This window comes from Trachypithecus francoisi, unplaced genomic scaffold (assembly GCF_009764315.1).
Source record: "Trachypithecus francoisi isolate TF-2019V2 unplaced genomic scaffold, Tfra_2.0 Lachesis_group20, whole genome shotgun sequence".
Lineage (NCBI taxonomy): Eukaryota > Metazoa > Chordata > Mammalia > Primates > Cercopithecidae > Trachypithecus > Trachypithecus francoisi.
In genome coordinates, this window is record NW_022681466.1 from 70,471,225 (window position 1) to 70,488,428 (window position 17,204).

General features: G+C 47.3%; 1 protein-coding gene across 1 annotated transcript in view; it reads right to left on the bottom strand.

The window, feature by feature from the left end:
* Nucleotides 1-267: 267 nt before the first annotated feature.
* RPA1 (replication protein A1) overlaps nt 268-17,204 on the bottom strand; it is a 64,483-nt gene continuing 47,546 nt past the window's right edge. Inside the window, exons 13-17 of the mRNA XM_033185140.1 lie at nt 14,228-14,360; nt 9,125-9,301; nt 7,614-7,721; nt 3,218-3,304; nt 268-1,272 (exon numbers count right to left, since the gene is read on the bottom strand). Coding sequence (XP_033041031.1) covers nt 1,168-1,272; nt 3,218-3,304; nt 7,614-7,721; nt 9,125-9,301; nt 14,228-14,360 — 610 coding nt within the window. The 3' untranslated portion in view covers nt 268-1,167. The remainder of the gene's footprint in view (nt 1,273-3,217; nt 3,305-7,613; nt 7,722-9,124; nt 9,302-14,227; nt 14,361-17,204) is intronic.

The following is a 17,204-nucleotide window of genomic DNA, read 5'->3' on the forward strand; positions in this document are numbered from 1 at the left end:
CTGGCTGGTGTTAGACTGCTGTGTAAACATCAGTAAAATCCCAAGCGCCGGATCATCCGCATCCTTTGGCAAAATGGCTTTTTGTTTTTAGTGTTTTCATGCTTTTAAAGATGCATTTCAGGGCTGCAAACACTAGGAAGAAGGATCTCCATGCCTTGGACTAATCTTCGGGTTTACAGTGAGTTAACATCTCCCCCAAGTGAACATTTATCATGAAGGCTAATTAATCGCTTTCCAGTTACGGGAACTCTTTGCATTCAAAGAAAGTAGGATTCGCAAGCAAAGAATATACTGTTTATTAAAACAAAGCAAGGGAAACAAAAGCCTTCAAAATCCTTTCCGTGTAACGTAGCTTTAGTCAAAAAAAACAAAATATACGAATGCCAGGAAAATGTACAGGTAGAAAAAGGACGCATTCACCAAGCGAAATGCAACATTAATTGAAATGAAAACTAAAGAAACGCTTTGTAGTCGCTTGGATTTCCCTAGGGGACAGCAAGTCAATGCTTATCAGCAGTCCTCAGAAGAGACAATTTTGATTAGTATCAGACCCATCTGACTCAGTCTATTAAACCCTGAAGGAAGGATACTCTTCAGATATAAAAGAGATGCCTTTGATTAATAATTCTACCCTATTGCCATTCCAAGCATTAACAACTATGTAGCACCTCTAGAAAGAGAGAGCCTTTGAATTCTAGGAAGACACACTTACTAAAATACCCAGGTGCCCACAAATGCTTCTCAGCTCTCCCTGCTGAGAAGAACCCAGGTTGTGAGGCGGGGCGGGGGGGTCACTGCTGGAGAAGCAAAAACCTAGTCACATAATTTACTTCATGGTCTGCCGTTAGGGTCAGTGACCTATGACATAATTCCTGCTTGATGATAATGAAACTGACAAAAGCCTGAAGGCAGAGGGAGCGACTGGTCTTACACTCACCGCTGGCTGACTCCCTAGGCCTGACACGGTCTACACCACAGCCACCCGAGCGTATTTGCTTTGCCTACCGACGGGTTCTGAGACGCACACACAAGAGGAAATTGCTTAGGCCACCATAAAGAGCCTCTGTGCTGAGTAGCTAACACGGGATTGTCACACGGAGGTGGGAGGAAATCGATTCCATTTTGGCTCTTTATTTGCAAACTTTTACCCCATCGGCGCTGCTCTCCTCACATCGACGCGCTTCTCCTGATGCTCAGGACCAGCCTTCGGCCGTACTCTCTGTAGTCCACCGGCTTCACGTCCATCACAGTGGCCTTAATTCGAGACTCGTCCTTCAAAGAGAGAAGCGGTTTGTGAGCGGTGAAAGCGTGGCGTGGAGCAGTGAAGCCCCTTTTGCTTCAGTGGTTTCAGTGAGCCCAGTGGGAGGGAACAGACACACGAGGCTCAGAGTTCAGTCATTCCGGTGAGTGACAGCCTAGTCCTGATATCTGGGGCTGGGTGAGCAAACAGGTCCTTTCTCTAGCACAGGCCCTTCTGATTTTTTACCCAAGCTCCCAAACGCTCAGAAGCCTAGAATCCTCGTGAGATGGACTTTAGAGGGTTTCTCTAGTTTAATTTTATTCTCTCTACTGCAGGGGATACAGACCAGAGAGGGCATGTGACTTGCCCAAAGCCACACAGCTAGTTCTGAAAGCTCAACTTTTAAACTTTCAAGAAAAGCTGAGCTGTGAAAGAAAGAACATCCGCAGCAGAGGGAGACGACCGAGCCCATCCCGTCTCAGCTCTGGGGAGGCAGCCTCTCTTCACCTCACCTTCCCTGTCCAGACACGATGGGGCTGAAGGACCCCAAAAATCCCCTCCGGCCCCACCCCACTTCCTGACATTGTTTCACAGTGACATCTGATCCTCTCTATCTCATTTAGCGTTGATAGTAGCATGCCTAACAACAGGTATTAAGGTAAGTACATGAGTACACCCTGCCATCAGCAGGGGCGTTTTTACCACTCCCCCATCCCACTCCTACGTTTACATTCCAGACTAAATGGTGCCTTTCCGGGCAGAGGGGAGGAAGCCCAGGAAGGCTGCACAGGCGAGCTCGGAGCTGTCACGCTGCTGCGTGCTTGGCCATTACTAAATCCAGTGACACTCATAAGCATGATCAAGAGCAAAGCTCTGAAGTCAGGCTGCGCGGGTTGGACTTCAGCTCGGCCACTTCCTAGCATACGACTTAGGCAGGTGACTTGTTCTCTGAACGCCCGTGTCTCTGTATGTATTCCTTCAGTGGCAAAATGGGGTAACAGTCGTTTCTACATATAGGGTTAGTAGGCTCAAGTGAGATATTCCACGTGAAGCATGTAGAACAGTATCTGGCAGACAGTGCTCAATAATACCGTTTGATTATAACTCGGCCGGGCGCGGTGGCTCATGCCTGTAATCCCGGCCCTTTGGGAGGCTGAGGCAGGTGGATCACCTGAGGTCAGGAGTTCGAGACCAGCCTGGCCAACATGGTGAAACCCTGTCTCTACTAAAAATACAAAAATTAGCTGGGCGTGGTGGCGGGTGCCGGTAATCCCAGCTACTCGAGGGGCTAAGGCAGGAGAATCACTTGAACCCGGGAGGCGGAGGCTGTAGTGAGCCGAGATTGTCCCACCGCACTCCAGCCTGGATGACAGAGACTCTGTCTCAAATACATACATACATACATACATAAATAGTATTATGGTCACTTTAAGGAATTTTCAAGGTAGTTTTAACTACATGTGGTCTTTGTTTCATATACTGACTGACTTAGAAACGGGGGTCTCACTATGTTACCCAGGCTGGCCTTGAACTCCTGCCTCAGTCTCCCAAGTAGCTGGGACCACAGGCATACACCAGCACGCCCGGCTCGTATACTTAATATACTTATCCACAACCTAAATTTGTCAAAGATGTGACTCTACTGCATGCGTTATAATTTTTATCAGAACACAGACAAAAAAATCCTAGGATTTCACTGAAAAAACAAAAAAACAAAAAAACAAAAATAAACAACAACAAAAAAAACCCCTACAGTATTCCCTACCCACCGCCGTTGTTTTGACAGGACACTGAAGCTCTCTCTCTTTCCTCATCTGAAATGGGGACAATAACAGTACCTGTGTTGCGCAAAGTCAGCACCGTGGTCTGGCACACGGTGTGTACAGTAACTCCCTGCCAGTGAGCGTCGCGGCTCTGCCGTGGGTGACAGACGGCACCTCCCCGCCACTAACCCTGCTGCCCTGGGCCCTTACTTACGTTGTAGGTCTCTACTTTGACCCTGACTCTGAATATGAAAGACCGGAAGTTGGCATTCTGGAAAACTTCTTCAAATGCCTGTTCATTCTGCAAAAACAAATAGAAAACTTGACACATGGAAACCACAGGACAACTTGCAAATACCAGTAAGACTTTTCAAAAGACTTCTGAAAACCACTCTCCCAGGTAGTATGAAATTACTTAGGAATGACTAACCTACAGGTAACGTTACATAAAACTGTTTTGAGTAGAGTTTTACTGAAAATTTAAACACTAATCAAATTGACAGAAGGTAGAATGGCAGTTGTCAGGGCCGGGGGAAGAGGGTTGTGGAGAAGGAGCTACTGCTCAGTGTACGGAGTTTCCAACCGCCGCCCATGAACAGTGGGTCTCCATTCTCCCCTTCCCTCGACCCTTGGAAAACACAAGTCTGTCGTCTGTCTTTATGAATTTGCCTATTAAAAAAAGTACTGGAAAAGGATGGGGGTGACAGGGGCACAGTAATGTGAATGTACCTAACGCCGCTAAATTGTACACGTAAAAATGGTTACAAAGAGGCCGGGCACGGTGGCTCAAGCCTGTAATCTCAGCACTTTGGGAGGCCGTGATGGGCGGATCACAAGGTCAGGAGATCGAGACCATCCTGGCTAACACAGTGAAACCCCATCTCTACTAAAGAATACAAAAATCTAGCCGGGCGAGGTGGTGGCGCCTGTAGTCCCAGCTACTCCGAAGGCTGAGGCAGGAGAATGGTGTAAACCCGGGAGGCAGAGCTTGCAGTGAGCTGAGATCCGGCCACTGCACTCCAGCCTGGGGGACAGAGCAAGACTCCGTCTCAAAAAAAAAAAAAAAAAATGGTTACAAAGGCAAATTCGTTATGTGTGTTTTACTAGACACAAAAAATTAAAAACACTCTTATGAATTTTCTAAGACTTTAAGGCTGGGCGCTATGGCTCACACTTGTAATCCCAGCACTTTGGGAGGCAGAAGCAAGCGGATCACCTGAGGTTGGGAGTTCAAGACCAGCCTGGCCAGCATGGTGAAACCCCATCTCTACTAAAAATACAAAAATTAGCTGGGCATGGTGGCAGGTGCCTGTAATCCCAGCTATTAGGGAGGCTGAGGCAGAAGAATTGCTTCAACCTGGGAGGCGGAGGCTACAGTGGGCTGAGACTGCACCACTGCACTCCAGCCTGGGCTACAGAGCGAGACTCCAAAAAAATAAAAAAATAAAAAAGAATTAAGAGGAGGTCAGGTATGGTGGTGCATAACTATAATCTCAAAGTTTTGGGAGACCAAGGTGGGGGGACTGCTTGGGGCCAGGAGTTCAAGACCAGCCTGGGCAACATAGCAAGACCCCATCTCTACCAAAAAAAAAAAAAAAATTAAGCTAGGTATGGTGGCATGTGCCAGTAGTCTCAGCTACTCAGGAGACTGAGGACTGAGGTGGGAGGACTGTCTGGGCCCAGGAGTGCCACACCATGGCACTCCAACCTGGGTGACGAGGCAAGACCTTGTCTCAGATAAAAAAAAAAAAAAAGGAAAAACACTCAGAAGAAAGTTTAATATAATTCATGATTTCAGCCTTTGTATTTATAGCTACTGATTTGGTGTGCAAGCAGAGAAGACTGTTGAAGTGGGCAAAGGCTAGGGAAGGCCTAAAAACAATCCTTTTCCCTCTGTCACTCCTCAAATGCAATTTGTTTCTTTCTTAAAAAAAACAGTCTAGTAAACAGAAATTAGAGAATATACTATGTACAAAGATGCATAAATAAATGTGTAATAACTATATTAACATAGTTGATCAAGACCCTTTACAAAAAAAAAAAAAAGAAATTAATAGTTCACACCAGCCTAGCAGCCTAGTATTTTCTGCAAGTCACGCCGAGCATGAGAACAGCTTTGCTATACAGAACTCTATTCTGTAAAGGTTACTTGATCAAAACCCAAACCCAAACCAAATGCATCCCCTGGACTTTCAGATATGAAAATAAAACAACGGGGCCGGGCGCGGTGGCTCACGCCTGTAATCCCAGCACTTTGGGAGGCCGAGACGGGCGGATCACGAGGTCAGGAGATCGAGACCATCCTGGCTAACACGGTGAAACCCCGTCTCTACTAAAAAATACAAAAAACTAGCCAGGCGAGGTGGCGGGCGCCTGTAGTCCCAGCTACTTGGGAGGCTGAGGCAGGAGAATGGCGTGAACCCGGGAGGCGGGAGGTGGGAGGTGGAGCTTGCCATGAGCTGAGATCTGGCCACTGCACCCCAGCCTGGGCGACAGAGCGAGACTCCATCTCAAAAAAAAAGAAAGAAAGAAAAGAAAACAACGGGTTAAAGCTGGAGAAGATGACAGCAGCTGCCATTATACTTCCAAGCTGAGGGGCGTGGAGCGCCTAATCCAGGATCTCACGGTTCCTCGGGGAAGTTTCTGTATGTCCTCATTCACCAGCAGTAAAAACAGTCAAATATAACAAGCTCATAAAAAATCCTGAAAGGCTGACTCGAGCCTTAAAATCTGATAGGAAAATTGAGGACCAGGTAAAAACAGACAAAAGATACTATCACACTTTAAAGTCAGTTCTAGTTATTTCTGTAACAGGATTTGTTGAGACCATTCTGAGAGATCTCATGGACGATTTAAAAAAAGAGTCAGGGGCAGAGCCCAAACAGACAGACAGGAAAGAAAAAGAAAAACACACCAGAACAAACGGCAAAGCCTTTCATCTTTGTGGCCTTTACAAGTGCTCCAACCAATTTGGAGGAAATCGGGGAAAAAACCACCTACAGACAAATGCCCATTTATGTGGCCCAGAAAACATAGCTTTTATTGGTCTTCCTTATGTTTTATCTGAGCAACTACCCTTCCTAAATTCAGCATTATTAGCAATCTATTCTGTGCATTAAATAAACCTAATATGTGAAAATGCAAACTTATAAAACTGAAATGGACAAAGTTATCTTACGGAAGAAAGTCACTTCATAAGAATTGCACCTGATGGGCTAAAATGGCAGGCACCTTATATGTGGATTTATTATTATTGTTTTATAGGACAGACCCAGGAACTTGATATATGTGCATTTAAGCCAGGATCTGACTCCACTTTTCTGGAACGTATTTACTATGTTAAAAAAGTATGCCTGTAATAATTCAGGTTGTTTCAAGGACACCTCCCAATCTAAGTCATCTCAGGCACACTAGCTCTGAGTGCTAATAGGAACAGGAGAAACGAGTGGCTTAAACTTAGAAAGTGCAGTGGCTGGATCTCAGCTCACTGCAAGCTCCGCCTCCCGGGTTTACGCCATTCTCCTGCCTCAGCCTCCCGAGTAGCTGGGACTACAGGCGCCCGCCACCTCGCCCGGCTAGTTTTTTTGTATTTTTTTTTAGTAGAGATGGGGTTTCACCGTGTTAGCCAGGATGGTCTCGATCTCCTGACCTCGTGATCCGCCCGTCTCGGCCTCCCAAAGTGCTGGGATTACAGGCGTGAGCCACCGCGCCCGGCCAGTGCTCTGGTTTTAAAGTACTTTTATATACATTATTTCAATGTTAAGCACATCCAAAATGGACAAAATTAGATAACATCAGATAAGCTCTTAAATAATCATCAGGCTGAGAAACTGTATACAATACCTAAAAGAAACAAACTAAAACATGTTAAACAGCAAGAAGAGGGTTAGTGTTGGGCCGGGCGCGGTGGCTCGCGCCTGTCATCCCAGCACTTTGGGAGGCTGAAGGGGGCAGATCACAACAAGGTCAGGAGTTGGAGACCAGCCTGGCCAACATGGTGGAACCCCGTCTCTACTGAAAATACAAAAATTAGCCGGGCGTGGTGGCGGGCGCCTGTCATCCCAGCTACTTAGGAGGTCGGGGCAGGAGAATCACTTGAACCTGGTAAGCAGAGGTTGCAGTGAGCCGAGATCGCGCCACTGCACTCCAGCCTGGGTGACAGAGCTAGACTCTGTCTCAAAACAAACCAACAAAAAAAAAAAAAAAGAAGAAAAAAAAACCCAGGCCGGGCGCGGTGGCTCAAGCCTGTAATCCCAGCACTTTGGGAGGCCGAGACGGGCGGATCACGAGGTCAGGAGATCGAGACCATCCTGGCGAACACAGTGAAACCCCGTCTCTACTAAAAATACAAAAAACTAGCCGGGCGAGGTGGCGGGCGCCTGTAGTCCCAGCTACTTGGGAGGCTGAGGCAGGAGAATGGCGGGAACCCGGGAGGCGGAGCTTGCAGTGAGCTGAGATCCGGCCACTGCACTCCAGCCTGGGCGACAGAGCAAGACTCCGCCTCAAAAAAAAAAAAAAAACCCAAAACCTCCAACAGTGTGTGTGTGTATGTGTGGGGGGTCAGTGTTATAGGATGAGAACCATTAAAAGTTATAAAATAGGTGGCTGACCTTGTCTTTTAATTCCCCAAGATAAGCAGCATTTTGTCCAAGGATAGCTTCAGCAGACTCCTGGAAACAAGTCACCCACTGATTCTCTTGAAAATCTGCAATATTTACCTAAAAAACACAATTGTACATTATTTCAGCAAAGAAATAATAAAAAGAAGACACACTAAGAAGATAGGGAGAGGTTAATGTTCTTTTTCCACTTATTAAAATAATTTCCAGAGAGGGCCGGGTGCAGTGAGACCATGCCTGTCATCCCAGCACTTTGGGAGGCCGAGGCAGGTGGATCACTTGAGGTCAGGAGTTTGAAACCAGCTTGGCCAACATAGTGAAACCCTGTCTCTACTAAAAGTACAACAATTAGCCAGGCATGGCAGCATGCGCCTATAATCCCAGCTGCTCAGGAGGCTGAGGCGGGAGAATCACTTGATCCTGGGAGGCGGAGGCTGCAGTGAGCCGAGATCGCGCCATTGCACTCCAGCCTGGGTGACAGAGAGAGGCTCATCAGATTAGTTCCTGTCCAGGTGCAGCTGGCTTTGGATGAAGGGTTTTGAGTGAGTTAAAAAAAATTGTCAAGTTGGGTTTTACATTTTTTTTTTTTTGAGACGGACTCTGGCTCTGTCGCCCAGGCTGGAGTGCAGTGGCCGGATCTCGGCTCACTGCAAGCTCCGCCTCCCGGGTTCACGTCATTCTCCTGCCTCAGCCTCCTGAGTAGCTGGGACTACAGGCGCCCACCACCTCGCCCGGCTCGTTTTTTGTATTTTTTTAGTAGAGACGGGGTTTCACCGTGTTAGCCAGGATGGTCTCAATCTCCTGACCTAGTGATCCGCCCATCTTGGCCTCCCAAAGTGCTGGGATTACAGGCGTGAGCCACCGCGCCCGGCTACATTTAAAAAAAAAAACAAACAGAGGTTTCACTCTGTTGCTCAGAATAGAGTGCAGTGGCATCGTCACAGCTCACTGCGGCCCCAACCTCCTGAGCTTAAGCAATCCTTCCACCTTGGCCTCCCAAGTAGCTGCGACTACAGGGGTGCAACACCACACCCAGCTAATTTTTAAAATTATTATTTTAAAACCAGAAACAATTCTTAAAATGCAAAAAGGCAACAATCTCACAGCAGCACACCATCAGGTTCCTCTGAAGTCAGCGATACTAAAGCTAGAGAATAGATTATCCACATGAAAATAACTCAATACAGGCATTGGCTACATAAGCACCATCACTGCTGTCTAAAAATGCCATTTCCAATTAATCTATCTTCATAGCAGTTATTAGCAGACACCTGTCACTGACGCTATGATTGTATGACACACACGAAAGACTGAAATCAGCTGGGGGATCTCAATGCCGCTTTCTGGCGTGAAAAAGAGGAAGAATAAGCTCTTCCACACCTACTCACCTGCAGGCTTCCTACCAGGAATGCCTTTGTTTCTACTCTTGTGACCACAGTGCCTGGCACAGGGGACGGCCTCAATGAACACAACTGTGGTTCTCATCTACCGAGGCTACTTACTGACAGGATCATGCGGTACTTGAAATTGGGAAATTCTGTGTCGCACTTCTCACAGCGGTACAATCCGTTCTGTTGATCAATCACTTTCTTATTGCAGTCCTGAGTCGGGCAGGCTTGGTACATGCAGTTCTCTTTGCGAAGATACACCACTGTGGCCACAGAACTGAAGTAGTCCGGCTTTGGGAGAAAAGAGTGGCATGAGGCGTGGCGCAGCGAGCCCACTCGGGATCAGACTGAGAGGCAGTTCAAAGCTTGCCCTTACGTTTAGGTGGTAAGTGTTTATATATGCCAATCCTCAAGATCACAAATGATCACAGGGAATAATTCCTTCTGTAGTTTTAGAAATCACATGTGCCAAGTACAAAACCCATGAAAGTAATAAGCCAAGTTCTAATAAGCCAAGTTCTAAGGCATATAATTCCTTAACAATAAAAGAGTTAATTCTAAATTAGACTGAGTTAATCAAAAGTGAAATTGTTTCCTCTTTGCTGGAAGACTACGAAAGACAAAGATTTCTTTCTCCTGATCCTCTGATCCTCCAAAGGCCACAGATCTAGGAAATACAGAATGCGGACCACGCAAATCCAGCGCACCAACGATCAGCCATTCCTCCCGCGTTAAAAACACGACAGTCATGTCTAGGCCTAGATTCACCTTTTCCTTGTTTAGGCCAGGGATCAGCAAGCTCCTTCTGTAAAAAGCCGAATGGTAAATATTTCAGGCCTTAGCAGCCATTTGGTCATACTCTCCGCTGCAACTACAGGCGCACCTCACTTTACTGTGTGCTTTGCTTTACTGCACTTGACAGATGGGGCGTTTTTCACAGATTGAAGACTGGCGGCGCCCCTGGGTCAAGTAAATGCACAGTTTTCCCAGGTACCCACTTTATGTCTCTCTGTCACATTTTGGTAATTCTTGCAAGATTTCAAACTTTTTCATCATATGTGTGTATATATATATATATATATTTTTTTTTTTTTTGAGACAGAGCCTCGCTCTGTCGCCCAGGCTGGGGTGCAGTGAGTGGTGTGATCTCAGCTCACTGCAAGCTCTGCCTCCCAGGTTCAAGTGATTCTTCTGCCTCAGCCACCCAAGTAGCTGGGACTCCAGGCATGCACTACCACACCTGGCTAATTTTTGTATTTTTTAGTAGAGATGGGGTTTTGCCATGTTGGCCAGGCTGGTCTCTAACGCCAAACCTCAAGTGATTCACCCACCCTGGCCTCCCAAAGTGCTAGGGTTACAGCAGTAAACCGCCATGCCTGGTCTTTTTTCATTATTATTATATCTGTTATGGTGGTTGTTTTTGTTGTTGTTGTTTGAGACGGAGTCTTGCTCTGTCACCAGGCTAGAGTGCAGTGGCACAATCTCAGCTCACTGCAATCTCTGCCTTCCAGGGTCAAGCGATTCTCCTGCCTCAGCTTCCCGAGTAGCTGGGACTACAGGCGTGTGCCACCACCAGGCCCACCTAATTTTTGTATTTTCAGTAGAGACAGGGTTTTACCATGTTGGCCAGGATGGTCTTGATTTCCTGACCTCAGGTGATCCGCCCGTCTCGGCCTCCCAAAGTGCTGGGATTACAGGCGTGAGCCACCGCGCCTGGCCTATGGTGATCTTTAACGGCAATATTGTAGTTGTTTTGGGGTGCCACTAACTGCACCCATATAAGACGGGGAACTTATATTGATAAATGTTGTATGCATGCTGACTGATCCTCCAATTAACTATTCCTGTCTCTCTCCTTTGAACACATAAAGAAGAAAGCAAACAGTCTTATTGCTGATACGGAGAAAGTTGTAGTGGTCTGGATAGAAGATCAAGCCACAACATTCTCTTAAGCCAAAGCCTAATCCAGAGCAAGGCCTCACCTTTCTTCAATTCTATGAAGGCTGAGAGGTGAGAAAGCTGCAGAAGAGGACAGGTGCAGTGGCTCACGCCTGTAATCCCAGCACTTTGGGAGGCAGAAGTGAGAGGATTACCTAAGCCCAGGAGTTCGATACCAGCCAGGCAACATAGTGAGACCCAGTCTCTACAAAAAACTGTCAGAGCATGGTGGTGTGCACCTGTAGTCCCAGCTACTCCGGAGGCTGAGGTGAGCCGAGATTGTGCCACTGCACTCCAGCCTGGGTGACAAAGTGAGACTCTGTCTCAAAAAAAAAAAAAAAAAAAAAAAAAGGCCGGGCGCGGTGGCTCAAGCCTGTAATCCCAGCACTTTGGGAGGCCGAGATGGGCGGATCACGAGGTCGGGAGATCGAGACCATCCTGGCTAACACGGTGAAACCCCGTCTCTACTAAAAATACAAAAACTAGCCGGGCGAGGTGGCGGGCGCCTGTAGTCCCAGCTACTCGGGAGGCTGAGGCAGGAGAATGGCGTAAACCCGGGAGGCGGAGCTTGCAGTGAGCTGAGATCCGGCACTGCACTCCAGCCTGGGCGACAGAGCGAGACTCCGCCTCAAAAAAAAAAAAAAAAAAAAAAAAAAAAAAAAAAAAAAAAAAAGCTGCAGAAGAAAAGATGGAAGCTAGCAGATGTTGGTTCATGAGGTTTAAGGAAATAAGTCATCTCCATAACAAAAGTGCAAAGTGAAGCAGCAAGTGCTGATGGAGAAGCTGCAGCAAGTTCTCCAGAAGATCCAGCTAAGACCACCAATGAAGGTGGCTACACTCAACAACCGAGTTCAGCGGAGACAGAACAGTCTTCTGGAAGAAGATGCCATCAAGAACATTCATCCTAGACAGTAGAAATCAATGCCTGGCTTCAAAGCTTCAAAGGACAGGCTGACTCTCCCGTCAGGCGCCAATGCAGCTGGAGACTATAAGGTGAAGCCAGGGCTCGCTGACGATGTCAAAAATCCTAGGGCTCATAAGAACTATGCTACATCTACTTTGCCTCTGCTTTATAAATAGAACCTCAAAGCCTGGATGACAGCGTATCTATTTATAGCGTGGTTTATTGACTGTTTTAAGCCCACTGTTGAGACCTACTGCTCAGAAAAAGAGGTTCCTTTAAAAATACGACTGCTCATTGACAATGCACCTGTTCACCTGAGGCCTCAATGGAGACACACAGTAAAGGAGATTTAATATTGTTTTCATGCTTGATAACGTCTATTCTGCAGCCCATGCAGATCAAGGAGTAATTTTGACTTTTTAAGTCTAAGAGACACATTTCACGAGGCAATAGCCGCCAGAGTGATTCCTCTGATGGATCTGGGGAGAGTAAATTGAAAATCTGAAAAGGATTCACCATTCTAGATGCTATTAAGAACAGTTGGCTGGGCACAGTCAGTGGCTCACACCTGCAACCCCTGGTACTTTGGGAGGCTGAGGCAGGGAGATCCCTTGAACCTAGGAGTTTGAGAGCAGCCTGGGCAACATGGCAAAATGCCGTCTCTACAAAAAAAAAACACAATTAGCCAGGTGTGGTAGCACCTGTAGTCCCAGCTTGGGAGCCTGGGAGGTGGAGACTGCAGTGAGCTGTCATCAAGCCACTGCACGCCAGCCTGAGTGACAGAATGAGACCCTGTCTCAAATTTAAAAAAAAAAAAAAAAAGGAACATTCGTGATTCATGGGAGGAGGCTGAAATCCCAACACTGACAGGAGTTTAGAACAAGTTGATTCCCAACCTCATGGTTGACACTGAGGCTTCAAGACTTTGGTGGAGGAGGGACCTGCAGATGTGATGAAAACAAGAGAACTAGAATCAGAAGTGGAGCCTGAAAATGGGCCTGAACTGCTGTAATCTCAGGATCAAACCTGAACGGATGAGGAGCTGCTCCTTACCATGGGCAAGGAAAGTGTTTTCTCGAGATGAAATCTCTTCTAGTGAGGATGCTATGAGCATTGTTGAAAGGAAAACAAAGGATTTAGAATTCGCAAATCCTTTTGCGATAGTTGATAAAGCAGTGACAGGACCTGAGAGGGACAGACTCCAATTTGAAAAAGTTCTCCTGTGGGTAAAATGCTGTCAAATAGCATCACCTGCTATGGAGAAATATTTTGTGAAAGGAAGAGTCAACCAACGTGGCAAACTTCACTGCTGTCTTATTTTAAGAAACTGACAAAGACACCCCGATGTTCAGCAACCATCGCCGTGATCAGCCAGCCATCCACACTGAAACAAACCCCCACTAACGAGAAGATGACAACTTGAAGGCTCAGATGATTGTCAGCATTTTTTAGCAAGTAAGTTTTTGTTTTTAAGAGAAGGGGTCTCCCACGTTGCTCAGTCGAACTCCTGGGCTCATGCGATCCACTTGCCTCAGCCTCCCGGGCGGCTGGGATTACAGAGAACCGAAAGACTGGGTGTCCCATGACAGGACGACAAGGATCTGTCCAGTGTTTGATTCTTGAGATGCTCTATAAGAGCACCGTAAGAGCTGCTGCTGACAATGATGGATGAGGGTATACAGTGAAATGAGAGAGTAGGAAGGAAACCTACACTGTATATGATGAAAATAAAAGAGCGGGCATTGCTATTTTAGGAGCATAAAGGAGAAATAAATGATCTAAATACTGAACTGCTGGCAGAATACAGGTTTAGATCAAGATGGGAGGAGGGTCATTAAATACAAACACTGACAGGAACGCTGCAACTAAAAGTCAAATATCAGGCCTTGTCAGGGAATGCCGGCAGCTCTCAGCCTGTGAGGTTACCACACTGTCTTCTACAGCCAGGAACAGCACCCATGAAACTGCCTCATGTCTGACACTGAGCCGGACTAATGCTCATCTCAAAAAACGTCTTTTTGATATGTGGGAACTTTAATTTGCAGGAAGGATCACAGAAAACACACATGGGCCCGAAGGCAGCTGATACGATACCACAAAGCTCGACTCACCCCTGCTCCAAGATCTCTCTCGGAATTGACTCTAAGAGTTCTTCAGACTCTCCTGCCTCCAGTCCCCTGAGGGTTAACACACATTCTCAGGAGCCCACCTGGCTACTTCCCTTGCCAGCGAATCTCAACCCCCACGTCACACTCGGGTCCCAGCCCCGGGTCAGAATGACAGCTCTGACAGCTGGTGTCGGAAGTCAAGTTCCCGAATCTATCCTCCTGCACACTTTGCGGGCCTTTGTGCAGGTGGTTAGGAATGCTGGGTACCTTGTCGCCTTGGCCCAGGTTCTCGGATTTGACCTCGTACAGCGTTTTCCAGTTGGTGTTGGCCCCTCCAACTCCGCTGCTCTTTAGATCAGAGATGGAAACACCGTCTAAGGCTTGTCCTTCTGCGTCAAACCTGAGAACGTGAACAAACAGCGGATGACGAGTCCTCGGTATGATAGGCTTCCCAACACGCGACCTGTTGCTTGCTATACGCCAGACACAGGTTTCCCACCACCCGCCCAGCTTCCACACAGGTCACGCTCACCTCGGCTGAAGTCAGTATCTTCGTAATTCTATCTTTTTTTAAATGTTTACATTAAACAAAAAAATGGTGTCAGCGTTTCACTCGGTCAGCCAGGCTGGAGTGCAATGATACAATCATGGTTCAAGGCAGCGCTGACCTCCTGAGCTCAAGGGATCCTCCCACCTCAGCCCCGCTAAGTAACCGGGACTACCATGCCCAGGCCCATTAAAATTTTTTTTTTTGTTTTTTTTAGAGATAGGGTCTTGCTACGTTGACCAGGCTGAGCTCAAACTCCTGGACTCAGGCAATCCTCCTCCCTCGGCCTCCCAAAGTGCTGAGATTACAGGGCGTGCGGCACTGCTCCTGGCCCAAAGTCTACTGAAGAAACGGAATGACCTCTCTTTGAATCCCAGTTGCTTTGATGCCCCCCAGTGGTGAAGAGAATCCCTGCCAAAGTACCGAAGAATCCTTTCTTAAACTAGCCTTGCCTATCAGCAGCGGCCGGACCACCCCAGGCCTAAAATCAGAAACCGGGAAAGTCAACAACCAGTAAGCTATAAAGGGGCCGTCTGGGCTAGTCCTTTAGGCTACTAATGCTCATTCTCAGCCAGCAGCTGCGTTCTGATCTTCCCCGAAATGTATCAGTACGGAGAGGGACAGTCAATATACTGTGATAGCAAAAGGGTTTCCATGAAAGGCCTCCTATGCCTGATACAGAAGCCAAAAGTGGTTTTTTTTGTTTTGAGACAGAGTCTTGCTTTGTCACCCAGGATGGAGTGTAGTGGTACTAACTTGGCTCGCTGCAACATCCACCTCCTGGCAAGCGATTCTCATGCCTCAGCCTCCTGAGTTAGCTGGGACTACAGGCACGTGCCACCACGCCTGGCTGATTTTTGTGTTTTTTGTAGAGACAAGGTTTCACTATGTTGGCCAGGCTGGTCTTGAACTTCTGGCCTCAAACAATTGCCCACCTTGGCCTCCCAAAGTGCTGGGATTACAGGCGTGAGCTACCGTGCCTGTTCCAAAAGATTTTATAAACCAGGGCAACTAATCAGAAGGCATTATCTTTTTTCTTGTAGATTTACTTTCTTAGTGAAATTTTACTTTTGCTAATACTGAAGTTAAATTAATTTGTATTAAATTATGAACATTGATTGTACTTCTTGATCACACATCAACTGACATGAAGGAAAAGGGGCCAAGGAGAAAGTGCTCAGGATCACAGCTGCGGCAGAGGGAGCCGGCCTGAGATGAAAGGCGTGCCAAACACCATTCGACGGTGGGTAACCGCACAAAGAACAGGCTCCCGAAACAGAGACCATCGAACAGAATGGATGGTGCCGTAAGCTGCAGACAACTGCCTTCCCCTGTCAGGTCAGCGGCTAAATCCCTCACGGGGCACAGCAAGGCCCATAAATCTGTTTCACCACTACCAGCTACACAAGTTTACGGTTTCGAAAGCTCCAAGGACACATTTGCCACCAAAGACCACTCGTCAGGAGTGGTGACAAGCAAGAGCAAGAGCAAGGAGAGAGGTGGCCCTTCTTTTTTTTGAGACAGAGTCTCGCTCTGTCCCCCAGGCTGGAGTGCAGTGGCCGGATCTCAGCTCACTGCAAGTTCTGTCTCCTGGGTTCACGCCATTCTCCTGCCTCAGCCTCCCGAGTAGCTGGGATTACAGGCGCCCGCCACCTCGCCCGGCTAGTTTTTTGTATTTTTTAGTAGAGACGGGGTTTCACCGTGTTAGCCGGGATGATCTCGGTCTCCTGACCTCGTGATCCGCCCATCTCGGCCTTCCAAAGTGCTGGGATGACAGGCTTGAGCCACCACACCCGGCCAGAGGTGGCCCTTCTTACAGTAAAAACTCTACATTGTTATAGCCAAGATCTAAACATCTCTAATCCTTGTCCAGATAGCGTGTGTGCACTGAACTGGTCTTTGATCAATGCCAAGTTATTTTATTCTGGGGATAGCCATGCTTTTTATGTTGACTAGGATCATGGTTATTGACAAATAAAATATGATCATGTGGGAATGCAATTAACCTGGAGTGGAGCTTCAGCACGTGAAAGAAAATCAAGCAATAAGAACAAACCAAATCTGTGGCTAGTTCTGGTCAGACTATGAACGGACCCTGCAGTGTGGTAGATACGTGTGGCCCACAGTGCTCGTGAGGACGGCTTAGTGACTGAACATTCCAGAAGATGGCTCAGGAAAGTGGTCAGACACCAGTGCCATTGGTTCAAATGAGTCAAAACAAAGGAGGAGTATGTAAAATGAGCTCATTCTTTCGTTGCTTAAATCCTAAGACACAGCTGGAAACCGACACACTCCCCCCCGTGACTACAGCTACAGGAATTATTGAAGCTTGGGCTGGCGAAGTGTTTTCTCTGACCACATCAATCCTTGCATCCCGTGTTTCAGTTTGAAGTACTCTTTTAAGACACAGTTTGAATGTTCTGAAAAGCTAGATACAGTGAGGAGATTTTAACAGGCTCTCCTCATCCCTTGAGTGCTTTGGGAATAGCAATCTAATTCTAACAAAAAGCCCATTGTTCTCACCACACTTGATCAGAGTCCAGCGAATACACACTAGAAGATGTGATCGGCACCAAAGACTTGACAGAGAAAGCAAGCTTGTGCTCCCCCCACACCACAGAGGCCCAGAGCTGAAGCCCTGGAAAGAGAGGCGTCCTCAGCACTCGCACAGCTGCTGAAGCCTGGCCGTCCCCTCCT